This window comes from Mus caroli, unplaced genomic scaffold (assembly GCF_978045245.1).
Source record: "Mus caroli unplaced genomic scaffold, Mus_caroli_1 scaffold_15, whole genome shotgun sequence".
Taxonomy (NCBI): Eukaryota; Metazoa; Chordata; class Mammalia; order Rodentia; family Muridae; genus Mus; species Mus caroli.
The window spans coordinates 8,336,960-8,354,754 of record NW_028227270.1 but is presented as its reverse complement, the minus strand read 5'-3'; the positions used below and the strand labels follow the sequence as shown (position 1 = coordinate 8,354,754).

Sequence of the window (17,795 nt, the reverse complement as noted above, 5' to 3'; positions counted from 1 at the left end):
CTTGTTGAGTGTGATCCACCCAAGGGCATGGGTGTTGGTCAAAGTCAGGTAGTTCTATGAAATCCTTAGGGGTGCTGCTGGGCCTCATGCCTGGGGCTAACTTGTTAACACGACTATTTTCTCACGTCCTGTTGATGATTAGACCGTCACTGCCTAGCCACTTAGGACTTTTTTGCCCTCTTATCCATACTGTTGGCAGTAATGTTGGTGGCTCTGTGGACACGATAGACTTGGAAAAACATCTCTTGAAGCAGTTGTTAAACAGAAGGTGTCAATGAAGAACCTGGGAGAGGGCCATGGAAATAGTGGTTCCATATGATAGTGAGCGTCTGTTGTCATGGTTAGGTGGTGGTCACATAGTGTTCAGAGTGGGGAAGAAGCACAGCAGGAGGCATGTGTCATCTTTCTGTGGTCCTCCCTGATCTGCTGGAGGATGTTGCCACAATGAGATCCTGAGTAGTTGTTGAAACTTCTAGAAGTCACATTAATTGGGCTGGTCCTAAGTCACTACTTAAAGTATAATATAGGTCGCACATAAGAAGGGAACCCATGGGTGCCTGGAAGAGAAGCATGTGCTAGATTGTATGGCTATTGAAGAAATGGGTCTATAAAGTCTATTACATTTGAGACACCACACTGAGCTCTTGACCAGAAGGCTGTGTTAGGGATGCTGGTTTATACCAGTGGTTCTTAGCTGAGGACTGTTTTGTGCCTCACAACATATTGGGTGGTGTTTTCCACTGTCATAGTTCTGGTGAAGGGCACTATAGTGGGTGCAGGCCAGCTATGCTGCTAAACAAATCATGCTGCTAAGCACAGGACAGCCCCCAAACAAGATATAACTACCTGCCTTGCTGTTGAGAAACTGCTTTGTGGGCACTTGTTCTGTCTTGAATACTCAAGAGCCATGATGCATTGGTTGGCAATGGTTACTTTTGATAAACTGAGGAGTGAGTGCATTTGATGCACTGTATTCAATAATGGGTCCATGTCACATTAAGGACAGATGTCAAAGCACCTCCTCTTTGTATTATTTAACCAAGAGCGAACCAAGATTTGAATTCTCCACTCCACCCTCCCTGTGTTTTCCATCTGTCTTGTCTGTCTGTTATGTGACTGGGTTTGTGTTTGTCTGCCTGTCTTTATGAATGTCTGTGTGTGTGTCCCTAGCAGAGGTTTTCCTTTTTCCTTATTGAACAGCACAGAACATGTCCCATGGGGAAGGAATGAATGTAGATCTTTAGCAGAGTTTCACAAGGGATGAGTTATTGACTCCAACTGACCCTGATAACAAACAGTACTACAAAAGTCATTGTTTACCAAACAGGATTTGTTTGTTGCAGCCAATACTTATAGTGGATATTAATTTTATAAGGCTGTTTCCAGATTCTATTTGCTGTTTCCAGAAACTAATTATTGTAACACACACACACATACACACACACACACATTTCTCCAGGGCAGGGGCATGGAAGAGTATTATCACTTAAGATTAGAGCTATGCATTAACTCAAGTTGTAAAAGTTGATTACCTGGGAAACCCAAGGCAAGTAAGGGTAACTGTTACATTGTTTTCTTAAAGGGAGGTTAAGCAAACACACTGAGCACACAGTAGGACAGCAGTCTTAAATGATTTCAAGGTATACTAGTAACTCTGGCTGTGAGGTCCAACAAAAGTTTCAGTCTCTTAGAATGTAAGAGATATTTTCATCACAGTGCATTGCCACAGAGGAGGAAACCAAAATATTAAAGCAGTGCTTATAAAGAGAATTATTTCTGGGCTGTGGAGACCAAAAAGGAGCCTTCTCTGCTTTATTCTTACTTATCTTCATATAATTTGAAAACGCCAATGCATTCTTTTCTTTGTATTTGTTTCTAATTTTTCTACCTATTTTTGATCAAAGTTGGTCAAAAAGGTGCCAGAAGAATATTCTATGTACTGTCCTGATAAAACAGCAATTATATTTTTATGTTTATGGAAACTCAGAGAATTTCCTCAAGCTCTTTGAGGTTGGCTATTCCCATTTCTCACTAGTAAAGGTGCTCTTGGCTTGTGATTGGACTGTTCATTAAATCAGTGTTTGTGCTGGAAGAATGAAGAAAGACTTTTAGTTTAGCTGAGTAATCCCTGCTGTATGGCTTTGCTGAGGTTAATAATAATCTATAAGGTTCTCACCACTGGTCGTCACACTGTGAGAGCCTTGACCTCTCTAGGGAACTCTCAGCTGCAGTGTTTTCATCCATCGCACCTGAGATGCACAGTGTGCTCCTAAAGGCTTGTTCTGTTTTTGTGTCTTTGTTCCCAGAGATGCCTAAACCAGCTATTTTCAACCCAGAAGGGAGCTCAGCAAATCGATGGGAAGATGCATCTCTGTGAGGAGTCCCGGTGTGTCAGGACAGGTATGGGGCAGAGACTCTCGTTATCTGTCGTCCTAGTTGTCCTTTGTCCCCGCCTCTTTCATTCCTTCCTTACCTTAAAATGTTATCTATATTCATTGGACTAGGTCAGCATCATTATACAATCTGGATAACTCCCATAATTCCCTGCTCTGGCCACCTCCACTCCCAAGTCAGATTTTCTAGAGGTTATCATTCTTAGTTCTCCCTTCAGTACTTGCTATGCTTTCCTCTGCATCATTGGTAGACCACCATTCCTTATGAATGTAGACTTTATGGGGACTCCTGAGCATCAGACAAGAACTCAGGTCCCCCCTTGCTTCACTGATTCTTCGGCTTCTGGATGTGCTTCTATTACACTTTGCAAAACCGAACCAGACTCACTAGTCCCTGTCCATATCCGGTTATCATACAACTGTATTCACGGTTGGCAGCCTCCTCCTCCAGTCTGGCTCTGTTTCACCTGCTGGCCTTTCTGTTTTCCCTTACAATGTCTACAAAGCTGGTGTTTCCCATTGGCATCCATGATCTGTTTCTGGCTACTGATAACTCGATCATGCGCTTGCTCACTCTACTCCCATCTTTTCTTCAGTGTCCCTCCACCAGTCTGAAGGACAGGCTGTTCACTTGGCCAGCTACAGCGCTACAATCCTGGGACTCCTCTCTCTGTCTCTGACACTAGATCCACTATCTCTGTAAATGTCTAGGACACTCACATTTGAGTTAGAGTTTGCCTGGCTGTAAATACCTATTTTACCCAGCATTGTGGACAGACACTGTGTTTCCTAGCTCCCATGTGTTGAGAAGTCCTGTCCTGTTATGATGTCCTGTATTCTGTATACCCCCTGACTTTCCCTCTGGCCTCTGTGAGCAGCATCTCCTCTCACAAGTGTTCTAGAATTTCAGGGTGATAAATCTTGGCATTAATACTCACCTCTGCTTCATTGTAAGTTAAAAGCAACATTTGATGGGATGGCACAAGCCATGTAGGAAAGGATATGGCAAGCCAGCGTGTTTTCTGGAGATGGCCCACTGTTCTGCATAGCTACGATGGGTGAGCTCAGTGAGACACAGACCCCAGAGGGGTCACATCCCAGGATTGTTTCTTACTGCTGAAATTCCTTTCCTGCCACTATTACATAGCCTAGTGGTGTCTGGGCATCAGCCCACCCTATTGGACAAATTTCCTGCAGATCACCATGAAGATGTACGTTCATATAATAGTGCTGTTTAGATGAATAGATGACTTTATAGAATTCCTGATTTCATTAAAATCATTTTAGAAAGATAGTTTAAGGGGATGGTTTTAGTTGTTTTGTGAGAAAGATGTAATAAAGTTAGAATCAAGAATAGATGTGCCCCTCTTCATAGAATAGTAAGTAAAGGCTGCATCATAAGGTGAGCAAAATAACAGTGAGCTTTCATAATTGCACTCAGAAGAGAAACAGGCTTGGGGAAGATTTGTGATCAAGGAGAAACATTCATTCTAGGTCAGGTCCACGGATTAGGCCACTCGTATGCACTGTGATAAAGCAAGACCATGTGAAACTGTTGCTTTGAACTTATAATGAGCTTGTAGAATAAAACATTGCTTTGAACTTACTATCAATATCCTTCAGTAACTCCTTTTCGTGTAACATTTTGTCTGTGAGGTAATTTTAAAAGAACTTTTGCCTAAGAAGCTATAGAAAGGCTGAGAGAAAATATGGTGGCTGTTGGGGCTCTGCTTTCTTTACCATGTATATATGTATATGTGTATGTGTGTTTGTGTGCATATGTGTGTATGTCTGTATGTACAATATGTAATATATGTTTTACATATATACATATGTTGGTATATGTGTATGTATATAAGTATGCATGTGGACATGTGAAATTGATGAAGGTGGTGTTTGGGTCTGGCCTGACTGTGTGTGTGTATGCATGCATGATTTTCTTTCCTTTTTATTTTCACAGGCTCCTAAAGAGTTAAAAGAGTTCAGAGGCATTCTTGCTGATCTCTGCTGCTATTAGTAAGGTGGGGCAGGGACTGTCAGCTGCCATACCTTGATCAGTGGGCCTTTCCAGGCACTAAAGTTCCCCAATGATCCTTTTTTAATTTCTTCATTTTTGTTTATTGATACTTCTAGATTGATTTTCTGATTTTCTTTTTCTTCTCTGTTCTCTTAAAAAAATCTTATTGTTTGTTTTTCTCTCTTCTCTGGCAAATTACTTACCATCCTTGTTATTGAAATTTAAATTTTGCTATCTCAGTTTAAAATTTTTTGAGACAAGGTATGTTGTTCAGGCCGGTGTCAAGCTCTCTATGTAGCACAGGCTGTCTTTCAACTCACAATCTTCCTGCCTCTGCCTCCTGAGTACTGAGGTACAGGCCATGGTCCACCACTGAGGGCACCCTAGTTTTAATTTTTAAAGGGTAATTTTTTTTTACAGCATTCTTTTTCTTATGTTATTTGTAGTCAGCTATTATTAACCCTTTATTTACCACTCAGAAAATTTTGTGGTCTGCTTTCTAGTGCTGTATTTTGTATTTTCCTCTCTCTCTCTCTCTCTCTCTCTCTCTCTCTCTCTCTCTCTCTCTCTCTCTCTCTCTCTCTCTCTCTCTCTTTCTCTCTCCCCCTCTCTCCCTTCCTCCCCTCCCTCCCTTCTTCCTTCCTTCCTTCCTTCCTTCCTTCCTTCCTTCCTTCCTACCTCCCTTCCTCTCTTTCTTTCTTTTCTATTTTTTGTTTTTGTTTTATTTGTTTTTTTTAGACAGGGTTTCTCTGTGTAGCCCTGGCTGTCCTGGAACCCACTCTGTGGATCAGGCTGGCCTTGGACTCAAAGATTCATCTACCTCTCTCTGCTTCCCAGTGCTGGTATCAAAGGTGTGCACCATCACTGCCTGTCCTGAAGTATTTTTTCGATACTTTATCCACTTCCGATTAGTCCAGTTAGCTTCATGGTAGGCAACTCCTGTGACTTTTCTGAGAATGGAGGGGTCAGAGGTGAATCCGAACGACTGCAGCTCAGTGAGGTAATACTGTGGAAGTTTCCAAAAACTTCTCAGGGCAGGCCATATTTAGAACACACGAAACGTTTATCTCTGAGCTCCCCACACATTCTTCTCTCTCCTTTCTCTCTCTTTTGATGTGCTGTGTTGTCTGTAGCACTGCTAGCAAGGACTGGAAACCTGAGGTCTGTGTGCGAAATCTATTGAGATAAACACTTAGTGCCTCTCCTTGAAAATGCCAAGGAAACATGCCTGCTATTTCTTCTTTTGAAATAAAATCTTGTAAATATGGGTTGGACCTCAGATACAATTGTGGAGAGAGAGAGAGAGAGAGAGAGAGAGAGAGAGAGAGAGAGAGAGACTAACTTCTGAAGAACACTTCTGCTTCTGTGCGCTTAATTTTTCATTAAATTCTGAAAGTTTTAGGCATTGTATAAAAACTCACAGAAACACAACTTCATTTTCTAGACCTTCCTACATATTTAGTTTTTAAGCCTATATTTCTTGGCAGTAAAATAAATGGTGGTGGTGGATAGAGTTAGGTATGTAAAACTGAGCACATAGTTCGGGTTTTGAACACATTCTTTGGTGAGTTTGCTCTAGAAGTAGACTGTTGATGAGAGGAGGAGTCATCTGTTTTTAGAATAATAAATTGAAAGCAGAGTGAGATAACTGGACAGGGCCCTGCCTCCGCATTCCTCTTCTCCCTTCTCCCATTTTCCAGTCATTTTGAAGTTCTGCTGCTGTGTGGGAACCCAGGACCTTGCACACTCTTGGAGAATTCTCTAGTTCAGTCCTCTCCTTCTTCCATCTGAGCAACAGTAACTGTATTCTTCTAAGATGCTATTTCTTCAGATTAAAACAAAATCCTCTAAAGGCTGGGAGAATGTACCTTTTTCATTCTAATGCTCTAGCTAGTACATAAATTATATTATAACATATATAAAACTTTTATAAGGCATAACGTTTATACATGCATATACATATCAAATACAATTTGTGGGAATTGATTTTCTCTTTCCACCATGTGGGTTTTGTAGATTGAATTCAGGTTATCAGGATTGGTGGCAAGGACCTTTATCTTCTGAGCCATCTTGATAGCCTGTGTTCAGGCTTAGAAGTCTTGTAAATTTTGAAAAACCAATAATCCTTTATCAAATGTACAAAATGACTTCATTCTCATCTCTTGATCGTATCTTACAGAACAGAAGTTTAAATTTCACCCAAGTCCAGTGTCATGAGTTTTGCTCTTGGTGTTATGTCTGCAAAGTAGCCACAACCCCCAAGTTCATCCAGGGTTTCTTCTATGCCGTTTCCTAGGACGGTGATACTTGTGGTCTGTGATCCACTTTGAATTAATGTTTGTGAAGAACTCAAGGTCCGTGTGTAGATCCAGTTTTTCATGTGTAGAATCCAGTGGTTGCAGAAGCAGTTGAAGGATTCTCTTTCTCTACCATGCTACCTTTGTTCCTTCCTTGATAACTAGATGAGGGTGTTAGTGATTCTAGGCTTTCCCTCCAATCCCATCAGGCTTGTTGGTTCTTCTGTCAACATCACATGGTCCTGGTTACTGCCGCTTGTTAGTAAGCCTTGGAGGTGGGTAATGTTAGCCTTGCCACTTTCTTCTTATCCTTTAATATGTGTCAACTGTTTTTGCTCTTTGTGTCTCCATATGTCTTAGAATTACCTTATCAATATCAATAAAATAACTTGCTGAGTTTGATTGTGATTAATTGACTCTATTGATCAAAGAGGGAGGAATTGGCATGGGGACATAATGAGTGTCCATAGTCTTTTATGTGCAAACCTCCCTGCATAGATATTTTTTCACCAAAGTTTTAAATGTATTTTTCATACACAAAATTTTTAAAGATTTATTTTATGTACGAGAGTATACCGTAGCTGTCTTCAGACACACCAGAAGAGGGCATTGGATCTCATTACAGATGGTTGCTGGGAATTGAACTCAGTACCTCTGGAAGAGTAGTCAGTGCTCTTAAACACTGAGCTATCTCTTCAGCCTCTCATATACACATTTTACATGCTTAAAAAAAGATTTATACATAAACATTTAAATTTTTGGCTTAACAATATAAATACTATTTGTTTTCAATGTTAAGTTCCAGTTGATGCCATATAAGAATGTATCTGACTTTCATGTTAATTTTATATTCTGCACCTTTAGTAATCATCCATCACTCGTTAGTTATAAGAACTTCTTTGTTGACTGATTTTCTGTGTGTGTGTGTGTGTGTGTGTGTGTGTGTATGTGGTGTGTGTGTGCACTGTTGGGGCTTGAGTCCAAGTCTTTGTACATACTAGTCAAGCCCTCTATTCGAAGCTACATCCTTATCTTTGTTGTTACTGTGTTGGGCATTGATTTGTTTAAAAACATTTTATAGCCGTTTATCAGAAGACCTGAATGTTTTCAGTAACTTGCAGTTCTTGAAGTTGCAGGTGTTCACAGTGAACCCCAAGGCAGGCATTTATGAGCAACAGTTGGCTTTCTTGGTGTAGAACTGTGAGCCTTTCGAGCTTTTATCAGAAACCATGTAGACACAGAGACCACAAGTCACTTGTTATGTTGTTTCCTGCTGGTTTACATATCATTATTAGTTTGATCATGCATTGAGGGCTAGAGATGAAAAGATAGTGGCCAGTGGTTTAAACTTGGTGGGGCCTTTTGATGAAAACTTAGAAGAAATGATAGAAGCATGGGCCCAAATAGTCACGGGTAAAATTAGCCAAAAAAAAAAAAAAGTAGCTGTGTTCTAGTACAGTAAGATTAAAAGAAAAGGTTAAGATGGGTAAATCAACAACTGTTTATGAACAAAGGCAGCATAGACTTGGGTCTTCTGGGTGAGCATGGCTGGGATGGATATGCAGACATAGAAAATTCACTTTCTTTTAAAAATCTCAAAGGACAAAATGGATATTCAAAGCCTGACACAGTGTGCTTCTCTCATGGGACCTTTGCCTGTGTTTATGCCTGCCATGTATGCACTCTTTGTTGAAAAGTGCCACCAAATAACCTTTAACTCTTATTCAAAGTCCACACTTAACCCTTCTGTGTTTTCTTTCCTCCTGTCTTCTTTGTGTCACAATTTTATCAGAGGGTGTACTGGCTAGTTTTGTGTCAACTTAACACAGCTGGAGTTATCACAGAGAAAGGAGCTTTAGTTGAGGAAATGCCTCCATGAGATCCAACAGTAAGGCATTTTCTCAATTAGTGATCAAGGGGGAAAGGCCCCTGTGGGTGGGACCATCTCTGGGCTGGTAGTCTTGGGTTCTATAGGAGAGCAGGCTGAGCAAGCCAGGGGAAGCAAGCCAGTAAAGAACATCCCTCCATGGCCTCTGCATCAGCTCCTGCTTCCTGACCTGTTTGAGTTCCAGCCCTGACTTCCTTAGTGATAAACAGCTGTGTGGAAGTATAAGCTAAATAAACCCGTTCATTCCCAACTTGCTTCTTGGTCATGATGTTTGTGCAGAAATAGAAACCCTGACTAAGACAGAGGGTCTGTGTTCTTTCTCACTCTGTAATCTTTTACTCCCCACAGGAGAAATTCTGTGTTTGTGGGATCTTAGAGATGTGTAGTTCTGTTTGTTTCCTGCAGGCTGTAGATTTGGAGCCAGAGATGAATTCTATCTTAGGAGATTCAGTGGTGTCTACCATTCCACATGCCAACCGGAGGTGAAGATTCATCTCACTGGTCTTCGGAATGACTACTGTAAGTCACAGCTTAGACTGCCTATTGAGCAGCTGAATAGCAAGATGCAGCCAGTGATCTGACATAGACCTGAAGTCTAATTCCAGAAGATCCAGATGGCCCATAAGTTTCAAGTCCACACAATGTACTACTATGCAACAACTGGCATGTTTTGGATATTACTTTAATTTTTAGGAATGGGTATTGATGGTGGTAGGACATAAGTATTATTTTTCACTAATACATTTTTATTAAGTCAGAATGAACTGGACTGATGTTGACCTAGTCTTATAAATTAAGTTTAAATGTGGATATATCTAATCAGTAAAACAGTTACATTGAGTGTGTTATGTGCCTGTCATAATTTATTTTGGAAGATGGTGCTAATTCACACAGAACAGCCTGCTAGCATGCCAATGTAGAATGTAAATCGTGAGTTAAAGATCTCAGTGAGATCAGAAATACTCTAGTGATGCCCAGACCTAGCTGCATCGTAGAAGATGGGTAAGGACTTGTAAGGGCGAGGGGAGATGGGAACGTTGTTGATGTTGCACGAGCAAAGGCAGTATGTTGGGAGTTACTGATAATGGTAGCAAAGACTGTAGCTGAGCCACTGGTAGATAGATGCAGATCTCGGAGAAATTCAAGACTCAGGTGTAGAAATTTAATTTGGGGGATTTGTTGACTAAGAGAAATTTAAGAAGAATGAAGACAGTTTACTCTGTGTGTTTGTTACATTATATGCATAAAATATAGAAAACAAAGAATCAAGAATGAATTTAGTGTTGTTACAAGTTTGTGAGGCAGGGGAGTAGTACCACTGGGAAGGCAGTTTGTAGGGAGAAAGCAGCCTCAAATTCCTCATGGAAGGAGCTAGCATGATGGAGGAGCTTTGGCAGATCAGTGATAGTATGGTTAGTGGCTGAAATAAAGGATGAACTGGCATGTACGGTGGGTTGATTAGGTTGAGAGCAAGGATGAGCTCTGCTGGTGAGGGAGGGGAGCACCCACAAAGAGGATGAGCAGAGGAAGTAGTCCTCCACCGTCATATGCCCCGAGCTCTTTCTCCCCGAGAATTTATTGTCATGACCAATTAGAGGGTATAAATTCCCAAGAAATATTAAAAACTCAAACACTCATGATTAGAGGCAACTTCTGTGCCCACTTTTTCTTCAAGCCTGGCTCTTTCCTTTCCTCCCCTCAACAGTAATTCCCCTAGGTCTGCCTTTATATGTTACTTAGCCTTTTCCGTTGCAGCTTTTAATATTCTTTCTTTGTTCTGTACATTTAGTGTTTTATTATGTGGTGGGGAGGGTTTTCTTTTCTGGCCCAATCTATTTGGTGTTCTGTAAGCTTCTTTTATGTTTATAGGCATCTCCTTCTGTACTGGCTATTTTTGTGTCAACTTGACACAGCTGGAGTTATCACAGAGAAAGGAGCTTCATTTGAGGAAATGCCTCCATGAGATCCAACTGTAAGGCATTTTCTCAATTAGTGATCAAGGGGGAAAGGCCCCTTGTGGGTGGGATCATCCCTGGGCTGGTAGTCTTGGGTTCTATAAGAGAGTAGGCTGAGCAAGCCAGAGGAGGCAAGCCAGTAAAGAACATCCCTCCATGGCCTCTGCATCAGCTCCTGCTTCCTGACCTGCTTGAGTTCCAGTCCTGACTTCCTTTGGTGATGAACAGCAGTATGGAAGTGTAAGCCGAATAAACCCTTTCCTCCCCAACTTGCTTCTTGGTCATGATGTTTGTGCAGGAATAGAAACCCTGACTAAGACAAATTGGTACCAGCAGAGTGGGGTATTCCTGTGACAACCTGACCATGTTTTGGGGAGGACTGTGGAAGGACTTTGGAACTTTGGGCTTGAAGATCCATTTGTTGTTAAGAGCTCTGTCAGATGTTGTGTAGGAGCTTGGAAAATAATGTTGAGAACAGTGCAGAAGATGGAGGCCTGGTTTGTGAAATTTCAGAGGGAAAATTAAAGACTCTTTTCAGGGCCATTGTTACTTTGGTTATGAAGATTCTGTGGTTCTGGTTAGCTGGGGCTGAAGAATCAGCTGTGATTAACAAGATACCAGAACTACTAAAGCAAAAACTTTGCATTACTGGGACTATTGATGCTGGTTAGCTGGAGCTAAGAAATTAGCGGTGATTAAGAAGAGACCAGCATCGTTAAGGTGACATCTTCTGGGAAGTGTTTTCTGAAAGCACAAAGAGGCTGTGTTCCAGAGATAGGCAAGGATGTACTCCTTCTGCAGCGGGACTTGGTAATGTGTAAGGGTCACCCAGGTGGTACTGGTTTTGAAGGCATGAAGGGGTCACGCAGAGCAGCTGAGGCTTGGCACTGTGAGAGGCCATGGAAGGCCATTGGTGAAGGTGCAGCCTCAGCTGCAATTGAAGGCCCAGGACTGAAGGGGTCATGCAGTGTTTTGGAGATGCCAGTACCATGAGATGACCACCAAGAGCAGCAGCAGCAGTGGAGTACAGGCATCTGGAGCCCAGAGGACGATGTGTGTGCTACAAAGGGCATGGCTGGAGAAGTGACCCAAGCCCTTGGAGGAGCCTAGAAGATCGTGAGTTGGATCCCAGACGTTGGACAGTTGGAGATTGATTTTTGCTTTGATTGTGACTGTGCCCTGATATTTTCTCTCTTGAAGGAAGACACTGTTTTAGTGGAGCCCACAGTTAAGAGACTTTTAATTGTAAAAAGACTTTGGATTTTAAAAGAGATGGATATTTTAAAGAGATTGAAAATTTAAGAATATGTAAAGACTGTGGGACTTTTAAAGTTATTTAGATCTTGGGGATGAATAAGAATGTAAGAGTTGAGGCTTACTAGTGATGTGTTTGTGTGTCAAGTTGACAAGGGGTCAATTGTACTGGCTATTTTTGTGTCAACTTGACACAGCTGGAGTTATCACAGAGAAAGGAGATTCAGTTGAGGAAATGCCTCCATGAGATCCAACTGTAAGGCATTTTGTCAATTAGTGATCAAGGGGGAAAGGCCCCTTGTGGGTGGGACCATCTCTGGGCTGGTAGTCTTGGGTTCTATAAGAGAGTAGGCTGAGTAAGCCAGAGGAGGCAAGCCAGTAAAGAACATCCCTCCAAGGCCTCTGCATCAGCTCCTGCTTCCTGACCTGCTTGAGTTCCAGTCCTGACTTCCTTTGGTGATGAACAGCAGTATGGAAGTGTAAGCCGAATAAACCCTTTCATTCCCAACTTGCTTCTTGGTCATGATGTTTGTGCAGGAATAGAAACCCTGACTAAGACACCTTCTTAGATTGGGGAAATTTTCTTTTATGATTTTGTTGAAAATATTTTCTGGGCCTTGGATCTTGGAATTATCTCCTTTTTCTGTTCCTGTTATGCTTAGGTTTGCTTTCTTCATAATGTCCCAGATTTCTTGGGTGTTTTGTGTCAGGAGCTTTTTAGATTCAATGTTTTCTTTGATCAGTGTATCAATTTCTTAGTCCTATCTTTATGCCTGAGATTCCCTCTTCCAGCTCCTGTATTCTATTGGTGATGCTTGCATCTGTTGTTCCTGTTCTCTTCTCTAGGTTTTCCATCCCCAGGATTCCCGCAGTTTGTGTTTCCTTTATTGTTTCTGTTTCCATTTTCAGATCTTGAATAGTTTTATTCACTTCGTGCATCTGTTTGATTGTACTTCCCTGTATTTCTTTAAGAGATGTATTCATTTCCTCTCTTAAGGCCTCTGCCATCTTTCTAAGATTGGATTTAAGGCCATCTTCTTGTGCTTTGGCTCTGTTGGGCTATCCAGGGCTTGTTGTAGCAGGATAGCTGAGCTTGATAGTGTCATATTGCCCTATCTTTTGTTGATAGTGTTCTTACGCTGGCCTTCAGCCATCTGGTTGTCCCTGGTATTGCCTGGGTGTTCCTAATGCTGTCAGGACTCCTTAAGAGGCAGACAGAGCTGTGAGCCTGATCCCAGAGCTCAGGGAGCAGCACTCTGCTCACCTCTGCTGGCTGTGCCCCAGGTGGACCTGGATGCTTCTGCCCTCCTCCCGCCTCCCTCCTGTAGTCCCACAGGCCTCCTTTGGGAGCCAGGCAGAGCTGTGACCTGACAATGAAGCTCAGAGGACAGAATGAAGCTTAGAATCTCACTTCTGCTGGCTGCGTGCCAAGTGAACCTGGATGTTCCTGGGGCCCCACAGGTCTCCTCTGGAAGGCAGGCAGGGTCAAGGGCCAGCTGATGGAGGCCAGTGGACAGTGTGCAGCTTACCTTTATTCCCTCAACAGCAAAACTTGTCCATAGATGTGTACATTGACCACATCTGTCTTTCTCTAGGCTGTCTTGAGTCCACTGTGGTAGGATTCTAAATCTCACCACCCTATTCACTGGAACTGTCCTTCCTTCTAAATACCTCCAGCTTGAGACTGCTGAACGATTGCTTTGCTTCATGATTCCTTTGGTTTGCCTGCTATATGTGTCTGTTTTAAATGAGCACATAGGCCTCCTGACTCTATAACCACTGTGTTCTGGCCCTTTGGCTGGTCTCTGGTCCTCTTCTATCTCTCTATGCTCTAAATGTGCCCAGCACTCATTTCTTGCATATTTCCTACTTTTGTCCTACTTCCATGGATCTATTGACTTTTGGGCTGGGTATCTTTATTATATGTTTATATTGAGTGCTATAGGTATTATGTGTTGTAATTTTCATGTTCTCAAGTTACTGTATCTGTCACGTGCTTTACATGACATTTATTGAGAACCCTTTCATTCTATTATAAAATAAAAATTTGGGCTGAAAGGATAACTCAGTAGATAAAGCAATTGTCTTACAATCATGAAAGTCAGAGTTTGGATCCCACAACCCATGTAAAATCTAAGCAGCCAAATTGTTGGCGAGGTGCCCGTGATTCTGCATTTAGGAGGCAGAGATGGGTATTCCCTAGTCCATCTGGCTAGCTAGACCACCCAGAATTGAGGAGTTCTAGGTTCTACAAGGAACTCAGAATCAATAAAAAAGGGGGAAGGATTGAAGAAAACTCTCAATGTCAGTTGAGGCCTCCACACTTACACAGGTACATTTGAACACGTATCTACACAAGCACACATACACCACATACACCACATGTGTGTCTCTCTCTCTCTCTCTCACACACACACACACACAAAGTAAAATAAAAAAAATAACTTTTGTAAGAGGAAAAAGTGGTCCTTTGTATTTGCTCAAATATTTTACTAGTTTTAATGTTCCCCTTAATTCTTTTTTTCAATATTTATTAGATATTTTCTTCATTTACATTTCAAATGCTATCCCGAAAGTCCCCTATTACCCCCCCCCCCCCCCGGCCCTGCTCTCCTACCCACCCATCTCCTTAATTCTTAAAGATTTAACTTTTTCTTAGCAGTAAGTAGGGTTCTTTGAAGAAATAATGCCAGTAAAATATAGATATATTATAAAAAGGGGTTTGCTATATTGCCTTATACAGGCTAGACAGTCTAATAGTCTTTATGCAGACAGGCTGAAAGCCAATATAACTACTCAGTCCACAAGGTTGGACATCCTAGCAGCCATAGTTCAAGTGCTGAGGGCTGGAGTAGGATCTGATGTCAGAGGAGGACGATAGCAGCATCAGCAACACATGCACTTGATCAGGAAGAGGAAACAAAGGCAGGCACATGTTCATGGTCCTTGGATCTCTCTCTGGAAGGTGTCACACTCACTGAGAGCAGTTCTTTATCCCTCATTTGGCTTCTCTGTTAACATCCTCACAATAGCTAGATGCATTGTGTCTTCTAGGTGTTTCTGGATCCTGTTGAGTTGACAACGAGCAAATTCTCTTAAATAACTTCTCTTTATTCTGGAGGGCTCCTTTTAGCATTTCTTGTTGACCAGATCAACATAGAATTCTGAGTTGGAAGATCTTACTTTTAGTATTTGAAAGATGTGTTCCATTGATGTTTGGCTTCTCTCTGTTCTGATGAAAACTGCAGTCATTTCATACCTTTTTCTTCTGGTTTCATGATTTGGCTCCAATTATGCACACGTTAGGCCTTTGCATATCATCCTACAGGTACTCTGCTGTTTTTATTTTGCTACTGAGCCCATCTAATGGATGTATTATACATTGTTAAATTTAATGTAAACATTTACATTCATGGCTTTGATAGCCCGTGCTTCTGTTTTAGAGACTTGTTTTCTACTTTCTACTTTATCAGTTTTAATGCTTAAGCGTCCTGTCCTTCCTTTATCTCACCATTATACTAAGGTTATCTTGGGTTTCCTTCTATTGATTGTGTTGTCTCTTTTCATGTGTTTAATAATTGAATCCTATGCGGAACATTACACATATCATATTGCTTTCACTCTGAATCCTCTTGAGAATGTTTTTGCTTTTGCCCTAGTTAGGGTCACCCTTTAGGTCTGGCCTTGCCATCTTTGGCTTGTGTTTAAAATCTCAGAGCAGTTTCTTAAGCCTTGACTGCTTGATTTGGGTCTGTCCCTCATATATGTGGCTCTGCGTCCAGACTGAGACTTGAGTAAATGCTTTTTATCTCTGTTCCTTTTCCCACAACTTTTGCTAGGCTAACTGGAGTCTCTTCTTCACTCACAATCAGCCGCCAGGCTGAGAGATGTGTGAGCTCTCATCCTCAAACCTAGAGGCACCTTTCTTTCTTTCTTTCTTCCTTCCTTCTTTCTTTTCTTTTCTTTTCTTTTCTTTTTCTTTTTTTCTTTTCTTTTCTTTTTTTTTTGTTTTTTTGAGACAGGGTTTCTCTGTGTAGCCTTGGCTGTCCTGGAGCTCACTCTGTAGACCAGGCTGGCCTTGAACTCAGAAATTCACCTACCTCTGCCTCCCAAGTGCTGGGATTAAAGGTGTGCGCCACCACACCCGGCTAGAGGACACTTTTCTTTGGCTCGCATCTGTTCAGGATTCCCTTCACACTTTGACCTTTCAACTTCCCTGTCATGGACCACGGAGGTGATGCACTCCATTCCAGGCTTCCTGTAGGTGCTGGGTTAGGACAAAGTCATAAGGAAAAAAAAAAAAAAAAGGAACAATTCTCCCTTTGGGTAGGTAGGTTGAGTCTTCAAGCTTTGACTTCCTGACTTAGTTTACCTGTTTTTACTTTTAAGAGCCTTCAGGGGGTTGATTTTGATATCTTGTCAAGAGTCAATAGTTGTTATTAGTGGAAGGAATGTACCATAGAGGGCTTAATCTACTGTAACGGAACCGGTGTGCTTCACAGCTGCATGCTGCTGCATGTCAGGCATGTCAGGCAACTTCACTTGATGTTGAATTAAGTGTTCATAACATACATTTTCTCACAGCAGTAAAGAGCTCTTACTAGGGGGCTGGAGAGATGCCTCGGCATTTAAGAGTAACTCTTGGAGAGGACCTGAGTTTGGTTCCCTGAGTTTGATTAGATACTCACATTGGGTGGCCCACGACCACCTGTAACACCAACACTGGGACCTGACACTGTTGTCTAGCCTTCATGGGCACCTGCACTCATGTGCACACACCTTCTGCCCCACCCCCATATACACATGATCAAAACGTGGCTCAGTGGTTCAGAGCACTGCAGAAGATTCAGGTTTGGTTCTCAGCACTCATGTGGACAACGTACAACCATTGGTGACTCTAAGTTTTCAGACATGCTCTTCTGGCTTCTTCAGGCACTATATAGATACTGTGTACATACATACATGCAAACAACACACATACACACACACACAAGCCAGTAAATACTTAAAATATAAACCTTTACAAAAGAACTCTTAGAAGTGTAAACTAAAGAAAAATACTGAGAACTTTGAAACACCACAAGTAAGCCACTCTCTCTCCTAGATATACTTAACTGTAGGCATAATGTTTTTGTGCACTGTGCAAAGATTATCCTTGTATTATTCAAAGGCTGATTTCTCTGAACAAGGCATTGTAGTGTACAAAATAGGGCTGGACTTCTGATTCCAGCAAGGGGAGGGGTAGAGAGATAAGAGGAAGAGAAGATTCACCACATGGAGGGAGTTCCCAGGGACACCATGGAAAAACACCTGGAGCAGAGAGAGCCAAGTCAATACTAAAATGCAAGTATCTTGGGGATTTTGGCTGGGAAGTAGTCAAATTAGTTTAGAGGATTAGAATTAATTAGAATTAATAACTGCTCAGATATTATGCTGTAAAGCTTATCAAATAGTCTTATAGTTTGTATCATTTATTTGGAAGCTGGTTGGTATAAGCAAGAAATTGCTACTTAAAAATTGCTTTAACACTTAACTTTTTTTTTTTTTGCTTGTTTTTTAGTAGAAATGATGGTAGTATTTCCCATATAGATATGGCAGACCTATATTTTTATAAAAATTATGTGGCATGAATTTTTAGAGCCCTATTAGATGAGATACATCTGTATCTACCATGGTGGATGAACACACTAAGTCCAAAAGAGATATTCTTACAGAGGTTTTTTGAGCATAGATGTTTAACATTGCTCATTAGACCATGAGTCTTGAACAAGAGTCTGTTTCAGTTTTTAATCTTTGAACTTTCAATGATCTCATCTGGTTCAGGACTTCATTTGGTATGGTTCACAGCTAAGGTATTAATCTTTCTCCCTTCCTTTGAAAGCTGTTAATTTGAAAATATTTCCATTTGGCTGCACACCAGGCTGATTTCGGTTTGTTTTCTCATAGATCTCAATACCGTGGACTGGAGTTCTCAAAACCTCGTTGCTGTAG

General features: G+C 41.5%; 1 protein-coding gene across 1 annotated transcript in view; it reads left to right on the top strand.

Moving 5' to 3' along the window:
- Cdc20b (cell division cycle 20B) overlaps positions 1-17,795 on the top strand; it is a 58,227-nt gene that overhangs the window by 27,222 nt on the left and 13,210 nt on the right. The window contains exons 5-7 of the mRNA XM_021180654.2: positions 2,307-2,400; positions 9,001-9,114; positions 17,751-17,795. The exon at positions 17,751-17,795 is cut by the window's right edge and continues 152 nt beyond it. Of these exons, the coding sequence (XP_021036313.1) occupies positions 2,307-2,400; positions 9,001-9,114; positions 17,751-17,795 (253 nt within the window). The remainder of the gene's footprint in view (positions 1-2,306; positions 2,401-9,000; positions 9,115-17,750) is intronic.